We start from the raw sequence: 22,765 nt of genomic DNA, 5'->3' as shown, positions 1-22,765 counted from the left end.
GTGACTGTTAGCCGCTTTCAGGCCTGAATTTGATGATGCCTCATTCAGCCCCAGATAAAGGATCATCGCCACCACTTCCTATTCTGAATGGTGTTTTTCCCTCTCAAGCTACCTTCTACAGAAGGCACCCAAGTGCTGCCTTAAAGCATGCAGAATTTTGAGAAAATCGGTCACAACCAGGAAAACAGTTGTAAACTCAATGTGCTGTTACTTTTTCTAAACTCTGCTGTTAATAATCCAAAGGTGCTATTCAGAAGTCAAAATGCATAGTGAATACGTATGTACATAGAGGATTGGTCTTTATTTCCCTGGTGTAATGCAAAAGCAAACTAAACTATTGAATTTCTCTACTTGGGGCTAGGACAGCTCATATTAGCTTATGCTGGTAACATTGGCTCTGTGATTTTTAAACGGGAAAATCGACTATTGAGAAATGGGTTTCTTAGTACTCTATCAAGAGGAAAATTTTTTTTTAAGATCTTATTTATTTGAGAGTGAACAAGAGAGAGGGAGGGAGGGAGAGAGGGAGGAAGAGAAAGAAAGCACCAGCCAGGGGAGGGGCAGAGAAGCAGACTCCCCGCTGAGCAGGGAGCCCGATGCAGGACTTGATCCCAGGACCCTGAGATCATGACCAGAGCTGAAGGAAAATGCTTAACTGACTGAGCCACCCAGGCGCCCAAGATGGACAGTTTTTTTCCCTAAAATCTCCCCAAACAAAACAAGTTATTGAAGTGGTTGAGCAAGCTCTCTTTGCCAGAGGGTTGTGCATAGTGAGGAGGGTCAAGGGTCAGCAATGAGGGGCAAGAATGCCATAGCTGTGAGCGGACACAGAGGGAGGTTTCTGAGTAGCTGCTGGGAAGCCTTAGGAGAAGTGGACAGATGAGGAGGGACTTGACAATATTCTCATTCAACTCATGTCCCTAGTCTTCAAGAAAACATACGCTGAAGGTGTGTGTTACTCAGCGAGGTTTCTGGAACTGCATTTGTATTTTATTTGGTTCCTCGCTGGGCCCATTAGGCCTCTAGGTAACCCAGCCGGGTTAAGGTTACAGGGGTAGAGGGTTCTAAAGCTCAGATTTTGGAAGGAACAGGAAAAATAATAAAAAGAACCCTTGATGCAAAGGTTGAGAAAACCATGGTGGTTCTAAATTTTACCACATAAAAATTATCTGAAGCCTGAGTGGAGAAAAAACATATGAAGGGAGGGAAAATGAGAAACTGAGGGGAACAAAGTGATTTCACAGAGTTGAGAACTTACGGGTCTTTTTTTTTTTTTTTTTTTTTTTTGCTTTTTGCTTGAGTTAGATATGAGGTTGGATTTTGAGAAACTTCCGTTCAACAGTATTTGTTCATCCAGTATCTTTAAGAAAAAACACCATGAATGTAAGTGAGCTTGCTGTGTGTTCACAAAACTGCACAAGGCTATCTCATGTGCCTTTTCTGCTTTGATTCTCCTAACATCTACTTTTGGCCACGTGCCAAATTTAAGATGCGCGAGATGAACAAAGAATGAATGTCTCTGAGGAGTGTAATGATTGTTTTCTCTTCCACAGTTACACAAAGGCACTACTCGCCTTTAAACTGGAAGCCTTATCCCAAGGGCAAGATAGCTTAAGCTGGAATGAAATTCAGAATTGCATTGATATGGTTAATACTGAAATTCAAGAAGAAAATGACCGTAAGTACAGAACATTTTCCTTGTCTTAGTATAACGAGAGAAGAAGGTGTCCGGACAGCTTAGTTCCCTGAATCAGGGCTGCAGATTTTTGCTCATGGGGCTTATGAGAGCACACTCCCCTGATAGACATGTATATATTTATAGGTAAGTTTTATGCCTATAATACTGTACCAACATATTACATGCATTACAAAACATACATAAAAAGACATGAAAGGTTAGAACAAAAACGTGTAAATAAAAGTCCTCATGTCTTCTTATTTATTCATACTTCAGAGATGAATACTCTAACTCAGCTTTTTAGCTCTCAACTTTATTTTGACCTTTCATTTGGGCTTTTTGTTTTTTTAATAAAACATATGTTCCTGCCCTAGGAAAAAATTGGAATGCAAACTAACTTTTGCTTTAGGATCACAAATCATGATGATTCACTGTGTATCTAGAAATCATGAGCTACCTGTGTGAACGTGGGCAGTCCCAGGAGGATAGGCCCTGAAACATGCACTCTTGAATGCCAGCTTGCCTCCTTATCATTTGCCTCTTGCTTAGAAAAACAGCGAAACATGGGGAGCTCTGTAACTCAGCAATCAGTGTAGCCACTGCTTTTCCGTAGCCTGAACTATCAAATTCAAGTGCCCAGCGGTCTTTCCCATCATAAACACAAACAGCACCATCATTTTTGGCTTCGTCTGAGCTGTTCTGTTTGTTGGCAGCATTTGGATTAATGGCTGATGTCACTGACCTCCCCTCCGTCCTCCAGCTTTGACCTGTTTTTCTAACTTGTCCTAAGCTTGCCCACAGAGGAGGCAGGTACTTCTCTCACAAGCTTAGGCTGTTCTGGTGTGTTTCGGTGAGGTCTTAGGTCTGGACTTCTAAGCAGCATCTAACTTTGGGAGAGTAAAATGACTCTTGGAATAAAACATAGGACTTTTTACTTGATTGCATTTGCATAACTTTCTTTGCTCTCTTGACTATTGCCTGTGAGCCCTGTGCCCAACATCAAGGCAGGGTTTCCTTTGTTGTTGTTGTAGTTAAACACCTCTCTCTAAGTCCCTAATAGATAACAGGTGTTCAGATGTGCTGCCCCGACACCCAGTTCACAGATGTACCACTGTTACACTGATCCCTGGACAGTTTCTTCATTGTGTCCTTTTTAAGTTGTTTAAATCTCCAGTTCCTCTTCTCTGACCGCACAGCTCGATGCTGCCCCTGCACATCCTTGGAGGGAGCGTCGCAGGAATCCCTGCGATCAGATGCTTTGCACACAGCCCACTTAGCTCTTCCCTGACACATCGCCTCAGCTGCTGGTGGTTCTTGCCAGATGTTAGTCAAGAGGAAGGCACTAATTTGGCAGATGTTCAGCATTGTCTGGTCTGGGGGGGGTGTTGCAAGGCTCAGGCCCCCAGCCCTCTGCCCTCCTGCCCTGCTACTTGACCCCCAGCTGCCCACCCTTGAGTTGCCTGCACTGGCAGTTTGGGTGCTTTGGCTAGTGCAACTCAAGGGGAGGACTCCTCTGTTTGGGTAAGCAAAACAAAGAATCAGGTCCCATGTTTCTTTTCTAATTTTTCCCTAGTTCTTTCCGGCAATACCCTGTCCCGGTCTGCTTCGGTGATTTCTATATGTTCTGCTACTATGGCAAAGGTGCGTTAGTTCTCAGTGCTGAATGTTTGTCTTTTTACTCTCATTCTTTTTTTTTTTTTCCTTTAAGATTTATTTATTTATTTGAGAGAGCAAGAGTGCGAGCAGGGGGAGGGTAGAGGGAGAGGGAGAATCTCAAGCAGACTCCCTGCTGAGCATGGAGCCCCACGTGGGGCTCAGTCTCACAACCCTGAGATCGTGAGGAGCTGAAACCAAGAGTCAGACGCTTAACCAGCTGAGCCACCTAGGCTCCCCTTTAATCTCATTCTTACCTTTGATTAAAAAGCTGGGTGAAGGATGCCATTTTGTCCCAGATTATCAAATAAAGCTTTAATTTTTTTCAGGAAAAGAAAAACAAGTAATATTTATATAACTTAAAAAAAAGAATTTTTTTGTAGGTGGATATTATTTTTAAGCAAAAATATCTTTGGATTGATAAGGCATTTATCTCTCTAGGCAACTGCAGTACTGCTATTTTCCATGGGCCGTATCACATGGCCACTAGCACATTTCTTCTGATTATCATGTTATGAAGGGCACATGCCATAACCACAACAGTTATTTCAGAGACTTCCTTATCATATTTCCTTTCTGGAATTTGTAGAATTCACTGCAGAATATTTAATATCTCTATGCTTTGGTTTGTTATGTCAAAATGAGGTATTTTCAAAGTTCTTGAAGTATTGAGTTTGATATCCCATGTTTAAGTAATTTCTTTAAAAGCTACATAAAATAATATGCTATTATGAACTGGCATAAATTGCACAATATAGTAATTAAATCATCTGAAAGAGCTAAGGATTTTTCTTGGACGTTTTGAAAGCGCATTACCCTTCCCACCCCACCCCTGTCACACACTTCAAGGTCTAATCTTGTGTCTGAACTGTGATGTGGATAAGGATATAGAGCTAATGAGACATGATAAATGTGGAAGGAGAGTTTAATGGAGAGGGTGCTAAGTACCTTTCCTCAGACTTGGATGCTCTGTTCATTTCTTACTGGAAAGTTTACTTTTCCCAGTAGAGCCATAGCGGAGCTTCATTTTAACTATGTTGCCCAGACAAGGTAGTTTTCTTTCTTTGAATTTTTGCTTTTTTAATTTGGTAGGTACCCTTCTTTGTAAGTTACCTCATCTGGTGTCTCAAACAATCTGTAAGAGAGTGCCCACTCTTTCATTTGACTAGAACATTATGGTCTCCTATGATGGTTTTAAAAAGCGGGTCATGCATCTATATGCTGCCTGCAAGAGACTCATTTCCAACCTATACACACCTGCACGTTTGAGGATATGGAGAACCATTTATCATGCTAATGGACATCAAAATAAACCTGGTTTTGCAATCCTTATATCAGACTAACTAGATTTTATTTTTTTTATTTTATTTTATTTATTTTTTTTTTATTAATAATGATTTTTTATTATATTATGTTAGTCACCATACAGTACATCCCTGGTTTTCGATGTAAGGCTCGATGATTCATTAGTTGTGTATAACACCCAGTGCACCATGCAATATGTGCCCTCCTTACTACCCATCACCGGTCTATCCCATTCCCCCACCCTCCTCCCCTCTGTAGCCCTCAGTTTGTTTCTCATAGTCCATAGTCTCTCATGTTTCATTCCCCCTTCTGATTACCGACTAACTAGATTTTAAACCAAAACTGTAACAAGAGATGAAGAAGGGCACTGTATCATAATAAAGGGGTCTATCCAACAAGAAGATCTAATAATTATAAATATTTATGCCTCCAGCATGGGAGTACCCAAATATATAAGTCGATGACACACATAAAGAAACACATTGATAATAATACAATAATAGTAGGGGGCTTTAACATCCCACTTATAGCAACAGACAGATTGTCTAAGCAGGAAATCAACAAGGAAACAATGGCTTTGAGTGACACACTGGACCATATGGACTTAAGAGATATATTCAGAATATTTAATCCTAAACCAGCAGAATGCACATTTTAAGTATACGTGGAACATTCTCCAGAATAGATCACATACTGGGTCACAAATCAGCCCTCAACAAATACAAAAAGATTGAGATCATACCATGCTTATTTTCCAATCACTATGAAACTTGAAGTCAACCACAAGAAAAAATTTGAAAAGACCACAAATACATGGAGGTTAAAGAACATTCTACTAAAGAATAAATGGGTTAACCAAGAAATTAAAGAAGAAATAAAAAATACATGGAAGAAATGAAAATGAAAACATGACAGTCCAAAACTTTTGAGATGCAGCAAAAACGGTCCTAAGAGGGAAATAGATGGCAGTACAGGCCTATCTCAAGAAGCAAGAAAAATCTCAGATACGCAACCTAACCTAAAGGAGCTAGTAAAAGAATAGCAAATGAAGCCTAAAGCCAGCAGAAGAACGGAAATAATAAAGAGCAGAAGTAAATGATACAGAAACAAATAGTAGGACAGATCAATGAAACTAGGAGCTGGTTCTTTGATAGAATTAATAAAATTGATAAACCCCTAGCCAGACTTACCAAAAAGAAGAGAAGGGACCCAAATAAATCATGAATGAGAAAGGAGAGATCACAACCAACATCACAGAAACACAAAAAAATTGTAAAAGAATATTATGAAAAATTGTATGCCAACAAATTGGGCAATCTAGAAGAAATGGATAAACTCCTAGAAACATCTAAACTACCAAAACTGAAACCAGGAGAAATAGAAAATTGGAACAAATCCATAACCAGCGAAGAAATTGAATCAGTAATCAAAAATCTCCCAACAGGGGCACCTGGTGGCTTAGTTGGTTATGCATTTGACTCTTGATTTTGACTCAGGTCATGATCTCAGGATGATGGGATTGAGCCCCTCACTGGGCTCTGCACTGGGCAAGGAGCCTCCTTGGGATTCTCTCTCTCTTCCCAAACCTCTGCCCTGCCCCACTTGTACACTGTCTCTAAAAAAAAAAAAAAACCTCGAAACCAACAAAATTCTACACATTTAGTGTAATTCCTATCAAAATACCACCAGCATCATCTGATGGAGCTAGAGTGCATTATGCTAAGTGAAATAAGACAGAGAAAGGCAGATACCATATCATTTCACTCACATGTGGAATTTAAGAAACAAAACAGATGAACATATGGAAAAGGAGTAAAGAAAAAAAAAGGAGAGAGGAAAACAAGCCATAAGAGACTCTTTATGATAGAGAACAAACTGGCGGTTGATGGAGGGAGGTGGGTGGGGCATGGATTAAATGGTGATGGGGATTAAGGAGGGCACTTGTTATGATGAGCACTGGCTGTTGTAGGTAAGTGATGAACCACTAAATTCTACTCCTGAAACCAGTATTACACTATATGTTAACCAACAAAAGTTTAGATAAAAACTTCAAACACTAAAAAAATAGTTGGAGAACAAAAAAGAGCCTCCGTTTTGGATGTGTTGTTTCATGTGGGAGACATCTTATGTAAGCAATAGACATTCTAATTCCTCTGTTCTGCTTCTTGTATCTTATGTTTTGATTTTGGTCACAGTAATTGAGTATCTTTTTTCTAAAAGCCATCTTTTATTTACTTTTTTATGCAGATGGCTTAGCAGATTCCTAGGGATATAGTCAGTGCTTAATAAATGTTTAATAATGTTCTCAAAAATAAACCTCTTTTCCCCTCAAAAAAGTAAAGAAGTGGGTCATAGACTGAGGCTCAGCAGTGGGATTTTTCCCTTTTCTTATAAACAGAGGAAGTGCCGCAGATGTGCCCAGGGGGCTTCTGGGTAGGTCTTTCAGCTCCTATGAGGTCATTTACTATGACCTCAGCAGCCTGTATTCTTAGAAACATAACAAACAAAAACTTAAACAAGTGATTTCAATCAAGTCAGCTGGAATGCACTCATTCCCAGGTGATTGGCCATTAGAACACACATTCTGTTTCTCAGACATAGTTCTGTTAAGATCATTTTTGGATGGAGTGTTTAAAAGTATTTAGAACAGTCTACCAAAGGGACTTGATGTCCAGGGAATGACAAGAAGTATTCTATGCTCTCCAGGTTATAACTCCTATGGGGTAAAATGATAATACCTTGTATGTGCATTGTACTTACTTTCCTGAGTTCTTCCAGTGTTTTGAGATAATGTAACTTGCATACTAGAGAAGTGTTTTTGCTTATTCTTCAAATATATTTAAGTGTTATAATCTGGAATAATTTCTGGGCATTTTAAATTGTCCCTTTCCTTCTACAGATAAATCTTTTTCATTCTTAGCGAGGCAGTATTTATGGGCCATCTCTTCAGGAGATATTTAGCTAAATATTTAACTTAATTTCAGCATCAAGATGAAGATAGTTCTTAAAAGTTACAGTGTTTTATTTCATAGCATGTCACATTTGTAAAGTGACTTGTGATTATGTTTGAAAAAGAGCTAACAAAATGACAGTAAGTTTGGCTTTAAGAATGTTTATTTTGCAAGCACTGCTTGTTAATGTTTAGTTTCTTTACTAGTTCTTATCCATCAGCACTAACCTGGGAAGCAAAAGCTCCCTGTTAGTGTGTGTATGTGTGTGCATAGATAGTGGACCCTTGAACAATATGGGTTTGAACTGCACGGGCCCAATTATACATGGATTTTTTTTTTATCAGTACAGTACTGTAAATGTATTTTGTCTTCCTTATTATTTTCTTAGCATTTTCTTTTCTCTAGCTTATTGTAAGAATTAACAGTATGTAATATGTAAAAACACCAAGATTCTTGTTGACTCTGTTATCGGTAAGGCTTCTAGTCGGTAGTAAGCCATTAGTAGTTAAATTTGGGGGGAGTCAAAAGTTACACATGGATTTCTGACTGTTGGAGGGGTTGGTGCTCCTAACCCCACATTGTTCAAGGGTCCACCATACATAAGTATATCCATGCATATACACGCATACGCTGTAGTATTTTATGACTGGCTGATAGTTTATTTTTAATAATTAGGTCATACTGAGAAGGGGCCTCCAAATAGATAGCCTTTACTAGAGATGCAAAAACTTGTCAAATTCCATAGGTTGGCTTCTGTATTTTTCATTCCTGAACCTTATGGTCTGTTTCCTAAGATCCTGTGGTGTGGTGGAGATGGTAGGAGGGTGAACTGGTGAATATGGTTATTCTTCTTTGGGTATATCCATGAATTAGGGCTCCAGATGTTACTTTACCAGGCGGTATTATGGAAACAATTTGTGATATTAATTAGCCATACTTGAACCTTAAAAATATCCTAAAACATGCATGATGATATTAATTTCTATGGAGCCTACCCTATACTTTGAAGCCACATGTAGCTACTTTAAAATTAGATAAAATTTAAAATTAAAGTCTTCAGTCATAGTAGCTACATTTTAAATGCTTCATAATTACATGTGGCTAATGGCTACCATATTGGACAGCCCAGATAGAGAACATTTTCATCATCACAAAATGTTCGCTGGACAGCACTGGACTCCATTGACCTGGAAATTCACTCTACTGCTGCTATAGGGAATTGTTTGATTTTGAACTATCTCTGTTTTGGCGTCCTTTACAAAGTGGTGAAGTAGAGTGATCTGAAGGATAGAACATAATCGAAACCTCTCTGTACTTCAGTTTTCTTTTTTGTACAACTCTGTTGACTTCCTCCAGCTCTGTTATTCTGCGGTTCCGTCATCCACTATCTTGGCACTGCTAAGTGAGGTTCACACTAGAAATTAGCATCCCTTCTGCTGCTGGTATGTAAAGTTGTCCTCCCATTTTATAATAGCCTCATTGAGATCTATATCCATATGCCATAAAATTGACCCATTTATTGTGTTTTTATGGTGGCTTTTATGTATTTAAAATCTGTACTACCATCACCATTATATAAATTTAGAACATCTTTATCACCCCAAAAAGATACTTGGTACCCGTTAGCAGTCACTCCTCCCCCTCCCATCCCCCAGCAACCACTCGTCTACTTCGTTTCTATGGATTTTCCTGTTATGGATATTTCATATAAGTAGACTAATGTAATATGTGTCTTTTATGTCTGGCTTCTTTCACTAGCATTATGTTTTCAATGTTGCCATGTTGAAGCATATCACAGTACTTCATATTCTTTTCCAGATTAGGTAATATGCCATTCTGTGGACAGACATTTTGTTAATCCATTCATCAGTTGATGGATATATAGGTAGTTTCCACTTTTTAGCTGTTGAAAGTATTTCTGTAAACACTGATGCATAATTTTTTTTATGTGAACATATGGTTTCAGTTCCCTTGAGTGTCTATACCTGGGAGTAGAATCGCTGGATCAGATGGTAATTCTTTGTTTAATATTTTAAGAAACTGCCTGTTTACCCACACGACTGTACCATTTCCTGCTCCTACCAGCAATGTATGAGAGTTCCAATTTCACCCCATCCTCACAACACTTGTTATCGTTTGTCTTTTCTATTATAGCCATCCTAATGGGTATAAAGTGGTATCTCATGATTTGCATTTGCGTTTTCTTTATTACTCAGCCATCAGAAAGGAACGATTACCCAACATTTGCAGCAACATGATTGGGACTGGAGGAGATTGTGCTAAGTGAAATAAGTCAAGCAGAGAAAGACAATTATCATGTGGTTTCACTCATTTATGGAACATAAGAAATAGCAGGGAGATCGGTAGGAGAAGGAAGGGAAGAAGGAAGGGAGACTATGGACTCTGGATTTGCGTTTTCCTAATAGTTAATATTGAGTATCATTTCATGTGATTATTAGCCATTTGTAGATCTTCTTTCAAGAAGTGTGTGTTCGAGGCTTTTATCCATTTTAAATTAGGGTTTTTTTTTATTGCCTAGTTATAAGAATTCCTTAAATTTGGTATGCATGTATATAAAGTATTATACAAGTCTTTATCAGATACAGAGCTTGCAAGTATTTTCTCCCAATCTGAAGATTGTCTTCACCTTCTTTGGAGTCCTTTGAAGCACAGAAGTTTCAATTTTTACAACATCCCATTTATTTATCTTTTTCTTCAGTTGTGTTTCTAGTGTCACAGCTAAACTGACTGCCTACCCCAAGGCCACAAAGATTTGCTCCTGTGTTTTCTTCTACGTGTTATATAGTTTAAGCTTCTACACTTAAGTCCGTGAATGATTTGGGGTTATTTTGTTGTGTGTGATGTGATGTAGTGAGTCCAACTTCACTCTTACACATGTGGATGTCCAGTTGTCCCAGTGCCGTTTGTTATTAAGACTCTGACCTGTTGAGTTGTCTTGGCACTCTTGTCAAAAATCAATTGAGCATAAATGTAAGGATTTATTTCTGAATTCTAAATTCTTTTCCATTGATCTGTACATCTGTCCGTAAGTCATCACCGTGCACTATTAACTGTACCTTTGTAGTATGTTTTCAAAATGAGAAGAGAACTCCAGTTTTGTTTTTCAACATTGCATTGGTTATTCTTGGTCCCTTGCATTTATTTAGGAATTTTAGATTCAGCTTGTCAATTTCTTTTTGAAAGGAAAAGGCAACTGGGATTTTGATAGGGATTACACTGAATCGATAGAGCACTCGGAGGAGTATTTCCATCTTAAGAGTATTAATTCATCAGATCCAAGAACATGGGATGAGTTTTCAATTTATTTAGGTCATCTTTAATTTTTTTACATGGTGTTTCATAGTTTTCAGTGAACATGTCTCATTCTTCTTTTGTTAAATTTATTCCTGTGTTTACTTTAAGTAGTTATAGTGTATTTGTGATTGGAACCTATTCCAAATGGAGTTTTCCCCTCCACTTCATTTTCAGATTGTGCATGTGAGTATGGAGAAATACAGTTGATTTTTCTGCATTGATCTTGTATCCTGCCGCCGCTGTGTGCTTATTTATTAGCTCTTATGGTTTCCTGGGGGAGGGGAGGTTCTCCATTCCCCTTTCTAACTAAATCTTTGTCATAGGTGATTCTAGAAAACTTATAACAGACTGTGACTTAAGAGGAAAACTTTTTCCCCCTAGGAATTGTAGCTGTAGGACACATCAATGAAGCTATTGATGAAGGGAATCCTTTGAAAACTTTAGATACTCTGCTGTTACCAACTGCTAAGATTAAAAATGTGGATCCGGACTACGCCCAGCACTACCAGGATGTTTTATATCAGGCTAAATCACAGAAACTCATGGTGAGTCTTAGTAGTTTTGTTGCTTTTAAATTTACAGAGTGGCTTGGGGAGGGGGCTGGGAGGGAGGATTTGCTTTACTCGTTTTTCCTAAAGCTTATGAGCTGCTTGTCACAGCCATTGCCTATGGATCCAAATGGAAATAATAGGGCTTTTTTTACTCTTGTGTCAAACATAAACAGGAAGATGGCTCCAGAGCTAATAACTACTTCTGCTTTAACTAAAAACTCATCAGTGGTTAAGTTCATGTTCAGAGTCCAAGTCATTGGATATTTACTGAGCACATACTGTGTGCATAGTACCGTGTATAGCATCTGGTTGGGGGGGGAGGGGATATGATACAAAGAACATATGATATTTGAAGTTCTCTGTCCTTATCCTTAAGATGCTTAGAAACTGAGGCAGTGGACATTTTCATATAGAATAGTAGCATAACAGTGAGAGAAGTGTATGTCAAAACAAGTCCTGCTCAGCGTGATGCAGGGACAGTGGATTGTTGAGGACGAGCGTCCTAAGAGGAGTGATCATGGAGACAGACCAGGAGCTGCACCTGAAAGGGAAGGCATGGCTGGTTAGGTGGGTGGAAAGCAGGAGGGTACAGGCAGGGAGCACAGGGCAAGGGGGGTGTGAGCATGGTTTGTTCTCTGCACGGGGGAGGCAGACCTGCTACAGTCCTCTTAAAGAGCAGAGGGTTTCTTCCTCACTGCAGAGCTTGTACTGATCGTGGGAGGAATTCCACAGATGCTGGCGCCTCTTGGAAGGGTACTGAGTGGCGAAGTTTAGGACCTCGTCCCTGAGAGTGGGAGTGGTGCTACCTGGGACCTCCCGACTTGTAGCTGCCATGTCCCCGGGTGCAAACCAAACCCCAAAGGGGTGGATGTATCCTCTGTATAGCTCTTCACAACCCAGAAATTGCCTCCTCTGAAATAGGAGAAACATCTTTGACTAAGACAAACACTTACTGAGCCCTTGCTGTTTGCCACACATGGTATGAAGTGCTTAGATGCACACTGTCTTGTATAACCATCATTACCCATAACAGCCATACGGATGGAATATCTGTATTATCCTCTTACAGATAATGGAACTTAGACGAAGTAATTTGTCCAAAGCTATCCAAAAAATAATTAGTTCTGTGACCATGCCCTGGTCTGTCTGATTCAGAAACATACATTGTTGTGCATTAAGGCAGATAGAAGAGGATGTTTACTGAAGCATTGTAATAGCAAAAGACCCAAAACAGCATAAATATCCATCAAGAGCAGGCCAGTTAATTGCAGTATATCCATATAGTGAATTTCCTGTGGTCATTAAAAAGAATGAGTGAATCTATATTGGACAATCTTCAGTGTGTATATCATTAAGTAAAAACAAACAAACAAAAAAAACCCCATGACTCAAAATGGAGTACACACCAATTGTAAACATATGTTTGTATGTGCGTAAAATATTTCTAGAAGGAAACACCATCTGAAAGGTGAACTAGATAGCTGGTGTAGATAGGAGATGACTTTTTTTTTTAAGATTTTATTTTTAAGTTATCTCCACACCCACTATGGGGCTCAAACTCACAGCCCTGAGATTAAGAATCACATGCTCTACTGACTAAGCTAGCCAGGTGGCCCGGGAGACTTCTTTCTTACTCTGTTGTTGCGCTGTTTGGATTTCATTTTTTAGAGTGCATGTATTACATGCTGAATGTTTCTAAACTTAAAAAACAAAACAAAAAACAGTGTAAACAACTCACAGAGGATAGTTTCCCCTGTAACTTAGTTTCCAGAATAGGACCTACTGTCCCAGTCCAAGTGTTCCCTTCAAAGCAGTTAACTTCAATGCAAGTTATTAGAAATATTTTGTCATAATGTAGTCTTGAGCAGCATACAGAAGTGTTGCCTCTGGCAGAGAATTGAGTGGTGAGGGAAGAAGAAAAAATATTTTTCAGCATTTTAAATTTTGTACCATATACTACCTATACAAAAATAGTTTTAATAAAAATTGAAGTGTCTATGTTTACATGTATGTGTATTTATATATGTTATATATATACACATACAAGTAATCATACACATGTGTGTGTGCGCGCACACACACACACACACACACACACACACATTCTAGTCATTCCACACTACTGAACTGCCTCATTACAGGTGAAGAAAAATATCGCCCAACGTGGGGACTTCTGAGATGTTAAGCTTCTGTCAGGGAGGGCCCTAGCATTGCCTTACCCCCTGTGCTTTAAGGATGCCATCAGGTAAATCATCCTCATTTGACCCTCACAGCAGCTGTGAGGGTGGGCACCCTCTCACCTGATTGGAGAGAACATGAAGGTTAAATCTCAGGCCAGGGAATAAGACGGAGAGACTGAAACTCAAGCCTTGGGTCCCAGCATCCCAGGGAGGGCAGAATGGGCCTCCGCCTGCTGTTCCCACGGATAGAGCCATGGCCATGGCACAAGCCACACTTGCCAGCATTGGAAGATAAAGTTACTTGCTTTGGAGACAGACAGGCACTGTTCCAGGATTGGTTTTGTCACAAAATAACCAGAGAGTTTAGTCAAGTCCCTCATACTCCTTGTGCTTCCATTTTCACATGTGCCAAAGGGGTGTAGTAGTGCCAATCTTACAGGATTATGGTAAGGGTCAAATGATATATAGATGTAATAATATGTCTTTGTATGTTTATATATTTCTATTTCTATATATCAACCTATAATTATATATAGTTGCATTAATTATGAATATATATGTGTGTTAGAGTGTTCAGCATTTTGCATGGAGCTTGACACCCCAACAAAGTACTTAAATGTAGCAAATATTGTGAGCACTGACGGTTGCCACATAAGTAAGGGCTGAGTGACAACTGTGTCACAAGGTCCTTACTAGACACACAGATTGCTCCATCCACAAACCAACCGTTGGGATCTTCTGGGTACAGAATAAAGATAGACCTGGCTTCCTCTCTGCCCACAGCCACATGAGGGTTGTCCTTGAGGTGAGCCTGATGCCACACACCTTTCACAGGCAGGCTGCGGAAGTCCCCTCCAGAGCTTTCCAGTCTAATGGCTTTAGGTCAAGGTGGAATGTCATAGGACCTCGCCAGAACACTCGGAAGCCTTTGCTGAGTGTCCACGCTTTGCCAGCTGTCTATCAGGCTTGCTTCCTAAGTCTAAGAGCAGTAGCTTCAGTAGTGGAAATAGAGCACTAAATGTGAGCCTAAGGGTCTGGGTTCTAGCTCAGGCATTAAACCACCTTTGGTCTATAAAATTAGGAGCTTGAACTGTATTGGCAATAGCTAACATATTGAAAACATTCCCATTCCAAGCGATGAATCTGATTTGGTTAAATGGCTATTTTTTAAACACCATTTTCTTTCTCTGCCCATTCACTTTGAAACTTTGTTTTCTCAGCCTGTTCTTTCCCTGGAAAAAAATCCGATTCTTTTGTTTATTTGGTGAGGTCTCTGTGTATGTTTTTTAATCTCTGATATTTTGTTACCTAGAAATGCCAGTTTTTGATGGAGATAATTCTGTGTATTGCCTTCCTAAGGTCTGGCCTTGGAAAATAATAGAAAAAAATTATATTACTAGTATTGTCATTATAAAATAAAGTTTGTGTGAAAGTATACAGCTGTTAGAGATCACAATAGATAGTGTCTGCATGGAACTTGTGGCCAGCTTTATGAAAGATTGAGGACATTGATGTAGGTTGGTGAGAATTCTTGATCCTTGTTAACAGTATTTCAGGTGTAACCTTGCCTGGGCACCAAATTCCTTTTGTCTCATGGAGAAAGTCTGGGTAGTGGGCATGTTAGCACATACGTAGCAGAAAACACGTTTTCTATATCTCTTCACTAGAAGCAGTGAATTGTGAGCTATTTTAAAATCGAAGGCTTTCCTTGAGAACTTAGGAATTAGACGCCCCCAAAAAAGTTTGGTTTTGCTACATGTATATTTACTACGTAAGAGTTGTGTGCTTATTAACAAGTGACTGTTGGCTGCATTTCCCCCCCCCCTAGGTAAAACTGTATTCCATATGGTGACTTTATTTGCAGAAACCAGTTCCTTTCATTGAGGTTTTTGTCATCTTAAAACTTAATATAGGTTTCTTTTTCTTTTTTAAAAAAAGTTTTTTTAATTTTAAGTAATTTCTACACCCACCATATCTTTACACCCAACATGAGACTCAAACTCACAAGCCGGACATCAAGAGTCTCATGCCCCACCAGCCAGGTAGATGCCCACAGGTTTCTTTCTCTTGCTTGCTTTAGTGTTTAACTGATTTGTATTCTTCATGTAACCACATACCTACTATAAAAGATCTTCATGTGTGTGGTTTTTGTAGGTTTTTTCTAACTAAATCCAACCAAATAGGAAAGTCCAAACAATAAAACAATTCTTTTAAATTTTTTATTGATAGTCACTACAAAGTATATGGTCTATGCACATTCCCATGGACTTGAACGTTTATATCAGCAATCCTTCATACCCTTAACCACTAATATTCCCTCTCCTATCTAATCCCTAAACTAAGAAAAATGTTGTCATTGACTTACAGGACTATCCTGGGCATTTATAATAAAATATTTCCTCATTAAAAGCTACATATAAGGAAAAAAATATTGGAGACGTTATTTTAAACTTCTAAAAGACCTCATGAATGTGTTCTAGTTTAGCTTTTTTTTTTTTTTTTTTTTTTTTTTTACACGCCCAACTAAAAATGATGTCCGATGTTGTACGGGGAACCTTGCCTTCTCAGTAAGACTTGAAGGGATTTGCACAATGCTTAGATGTTTGGGATGTTATTCGTCCACTCAGCAGCGTGATATACAGAGCGTGGATCTGGGCCCCACAGACCCTGAGAAGACTTAGATCTACAAGAAGCTAAGGAAAGGAGAGGATGAGCCCCTTCTTTATATGGTGCTTAATTACGTGTTAATGAAATTAATATTTGTATGTAAAGGATCTACATGTAAGTGTCAGAATAAAAATACAAGAAAGGAAGATGAGAAAAATGAACTTCTAGCTTGACAATCAGAAGAGTGGTCCAGCGAAGACTTTAAGAGACGGAAAGAATTAAGGCAAACATGTTAAAAACAGCTTTTTAGTTAAGAGGCAAGAGCAAAGAGTGGAGAAATCAAGATTACAGCAAAGCAAGAAGGTCGGCCAGTGCCTACCTCACAGGCAAGGTTTATTGGGAAGTAAAGTTAGAAGGTTAGCCCTGAATGCCGAGCAAGAGATTTATAGTTTATTCCAAAGCAGTGGACAGTTAATGACAGCTTTTGAACTGGGGTTTTTGAGTGATGTGCTCCATCTGCTATCTGAGGAAGATTACTCTGGTGGTGGCCGGTGGAATGGAGGATAGACTGGCAGTGAGGAGAATGGCAAGAAGGCAAAGGTGGGAGTATGGCCCCCATAGTCCAGTAATGTACTGGACCCCAGTGATAAAAACCACTCAGAGTGAGCTGACGAGGTAGCCACCAGCATGAGAGTGGAAGGAGGCGGAAGAATTAAAAATGATGCCAGATAGTGAAAACAAAGATCTTAGCTTCTCCCTGTGCTTCGTCCTGCCCCACATCCTCTACCACGACACCTAGAGCAAAAGCCTCATAGGAGTGGGACAGATGGAGACGTAAAGAGCTTGAAGTACCAGTCAGGCAACTGTGTCAATTGCCCTAAAGAAAATGGTGATGTCTTTGCTCCTGTAGTGACATTCTTGAAACACTGAAAAAGTATTAAAGTAAAAAAGTACTATTGTAATGTTTTATTCTGAAGCGATATTTCTTAGGAGCTCAAAAATGGAGCTGCAAGTTAGAACTCCTTGCACTAGGCATATGTTTTCCCAAGAATGTATGTTTTCACAGATAGCCTTCCTTATTCTTTAGATGATTTCACCATCGTAAGGTAAACAGTGGGGTGATCTATGATTTTCGACATAAGAAAATAAAGGAGTGGATCTAAGCAACTATTTAGGCTCCCAAGGCACAAAGCTATGAGATAGATAAAATATAAGCCATCAGTGTTGTTGTAGTAGTAGTTGGCATGGTGAATAATAAGTATAATATTGCTTGGAGCAAAGCAAATGGTAAAAATCACAAGAATGAGGAGACTCGCCTTAACATAGCACAGCCATCTGTCATCATATGTATTAAGCCTCCGAATGATAGCTGTGTAGCAGTAGATGATGACCACAAAGGGAATTAAGAATCCAAAGAATGCCAAGGAGATGAAGTAGTAGAGTTGGAAGGGAGACGAGGACTCGCATGTGTTGTGGACATCATGGCAGGTGGTGATGTCTTGCTGGACAAGATAATACTCCTGCTTCAGGATGAGAAATGGCAGCATGTATAAGAAAACCATTGCCCACACCAACCCACACGTTACGAAGGCATAGGTGCGCTTGGGCAGCGCTCGGTAAGTAAAAGGATGAATGATGGCTAGGTAGCGGCTGATACTGATGCAGGCGAGGAGCAGAATGGAACAGTACATGTTGCCGTAGAAGATGACTGTGGTGGCTCGGCACATGACCTCTCCAAAGATCCAGTTGTTCCCATTGAGGTGGTAAGCTATCTTAAAGGGCAGTGTGACACAGAAAAGAAAGTCTGCGATGGCCAGGCTGGTGTAGAAGATGGTCATACTGATAGATCTGGTCCTGAAGAAGAGCATCCACAGGGTCACCACGTTGGCTGGCGTACCTACTGCAAACACCAGGATGTAGATGGCGGGTATCAGTCTGGTACTTAAGGAGCTGCTCAGGTACCCCATGGTAGCGTTATTCACGCGAAGATTTGAAACACTTTCTTCAGGGCACTTAATTTTTACAGTTGTGGTAGTTCCTGTCCAGCCTTCTATGGCAGAAAGGGGGAAGTCTTCAAAAGAATCGAATGGGTCCCCGCGGAAGGTCTTAATAGGTAAGGTTGGTTCTGCCAAGGTGCGTACATCATTTTCCATGCCTGTAATTGAGAAGTATTCACATGGATCATTGCTGAGCCCGTGGCTATGGTTCAGGAGACAATAAAACTAAAAGCTTAAGGCTACGTAATTTCTGTAGTTGTAGAAGTGAGGATTATTTTTATTTTCACAAATCACTATAAATCAGGTAATCAACAGGACTGCATTTAGTATGTATCGTACACCCCAGCACTGTGCTAGGCCATGCAGGAACAAGAATGAGACGGCAACTCCTTGCATGTTGGGAGTTTATAATACTGCCGGAGAAAACAGTAATAGCCCATCAGACCTCTACAGGCCAATGTCATGTTGACTATAAATCGTACAGGCATTCAGAGAGTAGTTAACAGATTCAAATGTTGGAGCAGAATGTCAAGAGAAAGACGAACGTGAGCAAAGATGAGCAAGGTTCATGAAGAGGTGGAAATTAATAGATGAGTAAGAATCTGGTAGGTGAAATATGGACAGAGGCATAGTGTGGGCTGGTACGGGATGTGAGAATGTCAGAGAAGTTAATTCGGCAAATGTTTATTGCATACTTATATGCCAGTGATAGAGTTTTAAATAAACTCTGTGTCTGTCTTCAACTGTCAGACTAGTGGAGAAGATGCACAAAAACGTGTCGTCTTACTAAGAGGTGAAAGAGTAGGTTACAGCCAAATCTCTGAAGGGCCTCTAAACTATACTAAGAAATGATGTGCCCATTCTTAGATGCTGGGGTTATGCACACACAAAATTGTGAACAGAGGCATGGCCATTGTGATAGACAGCATGATGGGCCCCAAGATTCCACCTGCTAATGCCTCGAACCTTTGAATATGTTATTTTATATGGCAAAGGGGACTTTGCAGATGTGAGTTCGGATCGTCAGATGGCACAAGTGTCTTGGATTGGCTGAGTGAGCCAAATGTAATCCTAACACTCTGTATAAGAGGGAGGCAAGAGAGAGTCAATGTCAGATATTTAAAGATGCTGTGCTGCTGGCTTTGAGGAGGAAAGGGGGAGTCATAAACCAAGGAATGCAAGTGACATCTAGAAGGTGAAAAAAGCAAGACAATGGGTTCTCCCCTGGAGCCTCCAGAATGAACACAGCCTTGCTGACACCTTGACTTCAGGACTTGTGACCTCCAGAAATATAACCTGTGTTGTTTTAAGCAACTCGGTTTGTGGTAATTTGTTCCGGCAGCAATAGCATGCTAATAGAACCCTGATTTGACTTATATTTATTAATTCTTTCAAAGAACCAGCTTTTAGTTTTGTTGTTCTGCTCTACTTATATTTGAGTTTGGTGACAGCGTAGAGAACAGACTGAAAAGGTAAGAAATTAGAGGCAAGGGGGACTGATTCGGAGCCTACTGTAGTCATTCAAACTCAGAGTGGTCAGTAACGGATTAGAGCAATGGCAGTAGAAAGGCAAAGAAGAACACTTGAGACTGATGGTGGCTCTGAGGACTTGGCATCCAGATGGCTCTGGTGGCAATGAGGGAGAGGCAGGTTTCTACTCTAGATGATGTTGGGCAAGAAGATGGGACAAGGGACAAGAGTAGAGGAAACGAAGAAAAGATGGAAATAGAGAATATAGACAATAATCACATAACATTGTAGGGTGACAGATGGTAATCATACTACACAACATGTAGAATTGTTGAATCACTGTGTTGTGCACTCGAAACTAAGGACACACCGTATGTCAACTATACTTCAATTTCAAAAACTATGAAAATTGGAAATGGAACAAAAAGGAATAGAGACAGAACAACTACATACTTTAAATGTTGGGCCTTGGTTGACAGGCTAATTTTAATAACCCTAATTCATGCAAGAGCAATTTCAAAAACACAACAGACCTTAATACTCAGACCTGTTTCTCATTATATAATTTTCCATAAATTAATCTTTGTGATGTACAGAAAGTAGATCCTGTGAAATTTCTAAGATGGCCTTTCATGCTGATTTCAAACCTCATATTAATTTAAAATACCATTGCTCTGCCAATTACATCTTTTCACATGAACTCTGAATTCCTACATGTTGAATACTTGGAACTAGTGATTAGTAACCTGGTTCTCATTCAAAGCCAGTTTCTCTTCCTGCTCTAATCTCTAGCAGTCCGCCCCCAGGTGAAATTGAAGCCTTCCTCATAACCTTGTGATTGCACAAACTGAATTCAGTATATAAAACAGAAAGTGTTACCTGAACAAGTAGGGACAGGGAGGTGTTCAGGTGTCATTTACGGGAGGATAGATTAATGAAAAAGAAAGAAAACTCTGGGAAGTGTTCGTCTGTGCCTGTGTTTAGATGTGAACTCTGAAGGTGTGTTGCGTGACGCTTCAGTTCAGCCACACAAACCCTTCTCAATTTTGCATTTTGGAAAATGCTGAAATTTGACATCACACGTAGAGAAGTGTCTTGTGAAGCAGGCGCAAAGCGGGGAGACGGTGGCTGAAGAACAGGGTACACAAGCTATTTCCTTTCAAGATCTGATAAGAGAGCTGTTGAAAAAGTGCTTGTCAGTTTGCAGAAAATTCCTGTGGTTAAGCAAGACAGGGTGCCTAAAAACAGGGTCAACAGTGACTCTGTGAAAAAGTCTTGATTCCTTTTTCCATGAGATTTCCAGATCTGGTTCAACTTAAATAAGTCTTTTATTCCTTAGAGTCTGGTGTGTTTTCAGAATAGTACTCATTTTTTAAATTGTACATATTTTTTAAAAACTGCGTTGAATTCTTAACACAGTCTTCCATTTGGCAGAACGTTTCTGAAATGTTTTTAACTTGGGGAAAGCCCTTAGAAAGGGACTGATCCAAGGGGACCAGATTTCAGCCTCTAAACAATCGGTTCTTTGCTCACGTTTCTCCCCCACCTCATGGAAGAAAGCAGATACCCTGCCTTTTTCCTCTGTCATCTTTAAATGCCCCCTGTTCACCTGTATGAAACCCCACCAGCATCTTGAAGGAACCCCCTCCACAAACCGCTTTTCTTCTGCTTTTCTGCTGTATTTGCGTTCATCCACACCCAGAAAGAACACACTTGTCCTGTTCAGGAATCACACATGAGCTATTGCTCGGAGTGGGTTCTCTTGGGACTCTCCTACAACCACTGTGGCGACTGAAGTAACATTCCTTTATGGAGGCTTGCTTTTGTTGCGTTTCTGTGTATTCTGCTTCATCGCTGTCCCTCACCCCAGCTCTCCCGCTCCTGACGGTGTTGGCAGGAGAATGCCCTAACAGTAAAAAAAAAACAAAAAACAAAAAAAAAACCTGTGGATCCAGATCTGTTGCAAACTGGCGTATTTTGGAGTAAGCAGGAGGTGACAGGCTAACATTGTGTTGAGTGAAATAGGAAACACATTAAGAGCTGAATAATAGTATCTGGGAGATCTCATTTCTAAAACTGAAAAATCACATGAATGTAGGGAAAACTCCATGATACAAGAGAAAGCCAAAAAAAGGGATTTCATTAAGAAACACTAACTTGCCAGTGTTACTTACTGAAAGACCACTCATTCTTTCTGGGAATATTCTTGTTTCCCCCCATTTGTCCTTCAAGAGAATGTATACATAGGATTTTTTTTTAATTTCTTGAAAATGTGCTATCTTTGCTGATTCAGAGGAAATTCATAGAAAATCAGAATCTTCTCACAAAGAAATTTGAGTCTTCATTCTAGAGATCTAAAATCTTGACCCCACTGTTAAGTTTTTAAATCTAAGCAGAGAACATTAGCCTTTGGCAAGGGTTGAATAGAGTGAACAGACCATAGCTATTCACTTCCATGATGCTCCCTTTTAATACCAAACATTGAACTCTGCGTTTTGGGTTGCAGATTGTGTGAAATGCAAAGAAAATTGGAAACAGTTCATTCTTGCTACACAAACCAGCACCCCCAACATGCCCCATAAGGAAAGAGCTTACCGCTTTGACAAAAAGTGGGCGACAGAAGCATTACTCCAGCAGCAACAAGGATGAGGGCTTTCATTTTGGTGACCTGAGTCCCGCTTCCCAGATGTTATTAACTGTGTACAACTAGCGAGCACAGTTCCACCTCAGTTTCATCTGCTAACAGCAAATGGAAACCTTGTTCTCTCCTGAAGTGTGTGCTGTCCCGGGCTCCGCTGACTGGGAAACTTGCCCAGGTCCTCTGGAGGGAAAGGGTGTGACGGTACTCGTGTTGCCGTGCGTATGACTCAGGCTGAGCCTCTGAGCATATTACTTTATCCCCGGAGAAAATCATTTAACTCTTACCCACCCCTAATAATCTGTTCTGAGTAGATGCTGTAATTCCCAACCAGTTTACTTCTGTGCTTGGAAAGAATGTAGGTAACATACAGTCCTTTACAGAAGCAGGCTGACTCTGTCACATATCTCAATCCATTTA

The 22,765-nt window shown here is 39.9% G+C and overlaps 2 protein-coding genes across 3 annotated transcripts in view; one reads left to right on the top strand and one right to left on the bottom strand.

The window, feature by feature from the left end:
- IQGAP2 (IQ motif containing GTPase activating protein 2) overlaps positions 1 to 22,765 on the top strand; it is a 274,080-nt gene that overhangs the window by 176,444 nt on the left and 74,871 nt on the right. Inside the window, exons 12-13 of the mRNA XM_045796437.2 lie at positions 1,554 to 1,678; positions 11,284 to 11,447. Of these exons, the coding sequence (XP_045652393.1) occupies positions 1,554 to 1,678; positions 11,284 to 11,447 (289 nt within the window). The remainder of the gene's footprint in view (positions 1 to 1,553; positions 1,679 to 11,283; positions 11,448 to 22,765) is intronic.
- On the bottom strand, positions 15,839 to 22,565 carry F2RL2 (coagulation factor II thrombin receptor like 2). 2 transcript variants are annotated; one of them, XM_045796439.2, is made up of 3 exons: positions 22,303 to 22,565; positions 21,363 to 21,613; positions 15,839 to 18,395 (listed from the first exon to the last, which is right to left on the bottom strand). In XM_045796439.2, exons 2-3 carry the CDS (start codon positions 21,397 to 21,399, stop codon positions 17,317 to 17,319), a joined length of 1,116 nt encoding a protein of 371 aa, XP_045652395.1. In that variant the 5' UTR covers positions 21,400 to 21,613; positions 22,303 to 22,565; the 3' UTR covers positions 15,839 to 17,316. The 2 variants fall into 2 exon arrangements, with proteins under 2 accessions (XP_045652395.1, XP_045652394.1); XM_045796438.2 differs by lacking the exon at positions 21,363 to 21,613 and having other exon boundaries at positions 22,303 to 22,564.

The sequence above is a fragment of the Ursus americanus genome, chromosome 5, assembly GCF_024610735.1.
Source record: "Ursus americanus isolate L20-20 chromosome 5, mUrsAme1.1.p, whole genome shotgun sequence".
NCBI classification, from domain to species: Eukaryota; Metazoa; Chordata; class Mammalia; order Carnivora; family Ursidae; genus Ursus; species Ursus americanus.
Note: the sequence above shows the minus strand (reverse complement) of the source record. Positions and strands in the feature narration are given on the sequence as shown.

Coding starts and splice junctions, on each gene's coding strand:
- F2RL2 (XM_045796438.2), bottom strand. CDS start 22,366: ATGAAAGCCCTCATCCTTGTTGCTGCTGGAGTAATGCTTCTGTCGCCC. Junction 18,396..22,302: donor GCCCACTTTTTGTCAAAGCG/GTAAGCTCTTTC, acceptor TCTCAATTACAG/GCATGGAAAATGATGTACGC.